This window comes from Lycium ferocissimum, chromosome 7 (genome assembly GCF_029784015.1).
Source record: "Lycium ferocissimum isolate CSIRO_LF1 chromosome 7, AGI_CSIRO_Lferr_CH_V1, whole genome shotgun sequence".
Lineage (NCBI taxonomy): Eukaryota > Viridiplantae > Streptophyta > Magnoliopsida > Solanales > Solanaceae > Lycium > Lycium ferocissimum.
In genome coordinates, this window is record NC_081348.1 from 20,879,252 (window position 1) to 20,882,612 (window position 3,361).

The window sequence follows — 3,361 nt, forward strand, 5'->3', positions numbered from 1 at the left end:
GCAAGGAAACCGAAACGCAATTAAAAGGAAATTCAACCCTATAGTACCTTAATTCTGTCATATAAAAGATATCTAACATGACCTTAAGTCGAAGTAGGTGTTAGAATGCATACCTAATTCTCCATCTTTTTAATAAAATAAAATTAAAAATAATTAGAACTACTATTTTACAAGATTATAAAAATAAATAAATATATGCACTGAAAGGTTTTGGTCGGAAAAAATGACAGCTGTGGGATTTGAACCCACGCCCTTTCGGACCAGAGCCTAAATCTGGCGCCTTAGACCACTCGGCCAAACTGTCATATGTCAAAAATCTACCTAGATATTTATATCTCTTATTTCCGCTATACATCAATTTAGTATTCCAAGAAATATTAAGTACTAGTATATAAAAAGGTGAAGCGATAAATTGCAAAATACTCTACATAAACGAGGATTTTACAAAGTGAGGTGACTAGAAATTACGAACTGATCATGTCCTATATATATATATACAAGCATGCAACTATTATAATTGCAAAGTATGCACTTTAGTTTACAAGACTATTATCCCAATAGTAACAGGACGATGTCTCTACTGTATTAATTTCCATACTTGATTTTGTTATGCTTTACTTGAGCTGAGGATCTATCGGAAACAACCTATCTGTCTTCACAAGTTAGGGGTAAGGTGTGTATACGCGTACACGCCACCCTCCCCAGACCTCATGAATTGTGAGATTACAATGGGTATATTGTTGTTACTAATTCAGCAATTTATTTCATCTTCGTGCACTAATTAGAAGACTCTGTTCGACATATATACTAGTGAGCCTCACATACTTCGTAGGTTCCAAATTTGTTACTTACATGGGAGTATTTCAGTTGTCTATCTAGAGTCATGCTCCATGAAACTTGTAGTGTGTTCATTTCAGTTTTGGGATTTCAGACTTTATGTGTATTTGTTCAGGTACTTAGAACCATTGATGTCGAACTTATGTTAATAGTTTGTTTGAATCGTACCAGAGTCATCGTATTCATTGTTATAGATACTTGGTTGTCTTTGCATAACATATAAGATTAGTCTGGTGAGTAAGCTTACGGCTACGTGTTGGTTCTCATCCTGCAATTTTGAATCGTGACACTTTAACAACATTCACTTATTAGTTTAACTCAATGAATAACAACATTCACTTACTTTAAGTTGTGTGCATCGTGTAAGAAAACTTTATACTATCAACGTAGTTTAACAAATGCTAGCAAGTCAGTTACCACACTTATGCTTGTACTAGAAGTTCACCTATACTTACTTAATCTATGAGATGATTTTGTTAGCCTTTTCTAAATCATCAGTGTGTAAACATTTAACTCATCGCAATAACATAGTATCAGTTATTGGTAACATGTCGTGAGAAACAAAGGCAGCAAATTTTCAGTTGAAAGCTTTTGTTCTGTTTGGTGACTTTCTTCTAAAGTATTATCTTTGAATACGAGCTACGGCCAATTATTCTTCTCAATTATTCGGGTCTGATAATTATTACTATTACTAGCAAATTTCACGGCAAACAAATTAAAACCAACATCGACTAATACTAGCATACAAGATTACAGTGTTCCAGTACACACGGGCTGCTAAGCGCAGATCCTCTATTGTGCTGAAATCATTCAGTGTCCATGGCGGTGTAATGACCGTAAGGCCAGTTGCTGAGGTGAACTCCGCTATATTAAGGTGCTCGAGATGTTCAACAGACGTTGGCAAATGACATCTGATCATATTTTTAATTTATCCCTCCTCAAAGCCAACGTTTTAGACGGATATATTTTGTCCAATAAAAATTCTGGCTCAAGACCAGAAATCCCACCACTGATCATAACTAGTACTGTTAGGCTGCTGGTCCAAGAGACCATCTTCATCTAGGCTGCCCCAATTTTCAGAGGAAGTTAAAGAACTATCCCCTGCTTCAACCATTTTCAGTAAATGATGATCTGCATCATCATCCAATCCCAGATAATCAGCCTTTATACTGCTGTCATCATCTGAAATTACTCCATGCTCTGATAAGTCAAAAGACAAGCTTGGCCTCGCTTCCATTTCATTATTCTTAGTGACATCGCCTCTGTTATCCGACTCAAACACAATCGAATCGATTTCTTGCCTGCAACAGTACTTCCCCCCTTCTTTCTCAATCACATCATTCAGCTTTTGCAACTGCACCAAAAAAAAAAAAAAAAAAAAAAAAAAAATGGACATTAGTGATATAATATAGCGATAATTTCAGCCCAATATCTTTAGGTGATCTTGTATACAAAATACAATAGATAAAATATACATATATTATACGTGTAAATATACACATATCAGCGTATAGGTTTTGTATATTTAAGCTACTGCCGGTAATTAAGTTTGGCCGAATGGACAAAAATGAAAGAACCCTAACATCAGTAGTTAATTGGCTAGAAAAGAAATTAAATTGTGCAACTAAGTACCTGAATAAGCAAGGATTGTTTTTCTTTCTTTAAAGATTCGTACTGGAAAGCAAGATTGTCATAATTAGACTTAAGTATACTGTAATCCTTTTCGAGTTGCTTGGACTTATATCGAGCTCTCTTGTTCTGAAACCAAATCGCAACCTGACGAGGTTGCAATCCAAGCTCTCTTGCTAACTGCAACTTCTTTCTTGGCTCCAGTTTTGTCTCCGATTCGAACATGGTTTCTAATGATTTAATCTGCTCATCGCTAAACCTCCTCGTATTTTTACTACTATTTATCTTCTTCTTCTTTGTGGATGATAGACTGCTGAAGCAACTGCTACTACTGAAACACTCTGCAGAAATTGCAGCTGCTGAAGAACTTGAAGAAAATTCCCCTACATCAAACATCTTGACAAGATTCAGTCATGCACCAAAGCTAACACCAAAAAGTGATGCAATTGAGGAAAGTGTTCTGAGATTTCTTGATTTGGGGTTATTTATATGTGTGTGGATTGGAATTGGAAAGTTCGTGTACTTCTGTGGCAGCAGTTGACTGTTGATAGAATGGTATCTTTATGGAGTTATGAGGTCTAGTGGGGAATTCTTCAACTTGTGCCCGTGGTTTTATATGGACTAAAAGGGTGGGGTCTCCGATCGTATATTACTTTTTTTATGCTAACTTATAATCATCGTCCATTTCTCATTTTCTTGAACCCCTCAAAGTGCTATCTTTTTTTATGGTTGATCAGATGATTGGTTTTCTTTTTTCACCAATACCCAGGGGGAGTCACATTTGGGGCTTGTATGTAGTTGGCTGGCTCAAGGAGCCAACAAGTATTTCCAATCCAATAATATAATATTCTATCTATGGTTTAGCAAGCCTTAGTGGAGTTAATTAGTAGTGGTA

The 3,361-nt window shown here is 35.9% G+C and overlaps 1 protein-coding gene and 1 non-coding gene across 2 annotated transcripts; both read right to left on the reverse strand.

Moving 5' to 3' along the window:
- Positions 1-224: 224 nt before the first annotated feature.
- Positions 225-304, reverse strand: TRNAL-UAG (transfer RNA leucine (anticodon UAG)). Its single transcript has one exon. It is a non-coding gene; the product is annotated as a tRNA-Leu (tRNA).
- Positions 305-1,536: 1,232 nt separating this feature from the next.
- LOC132063729 (homeobox-leucine zipper protein ATHB-12) lies at positions 1,537-3,147 on the reverse strand. Its single transcript, XM_059456428.1, has 2 exons — positions 2,470-3,147; positions 1,537-2,191 (listed from the first exon to the last, which is right to left on the reverse strand). Exons 1-2 carry the CDS (start codon positions 2,860-2,862, stop codon positions 1,826-1,828), a joined length of 759 nt encoding a protein of 252 aa, XP_059312411.1. The 5' UTR covers positions 2,863-3,147; the 3' UTR covers positions 1,537-1,825.
- Between the last annotated feature and the right edge of the window lie 214 nt (positions 3,148-3,361).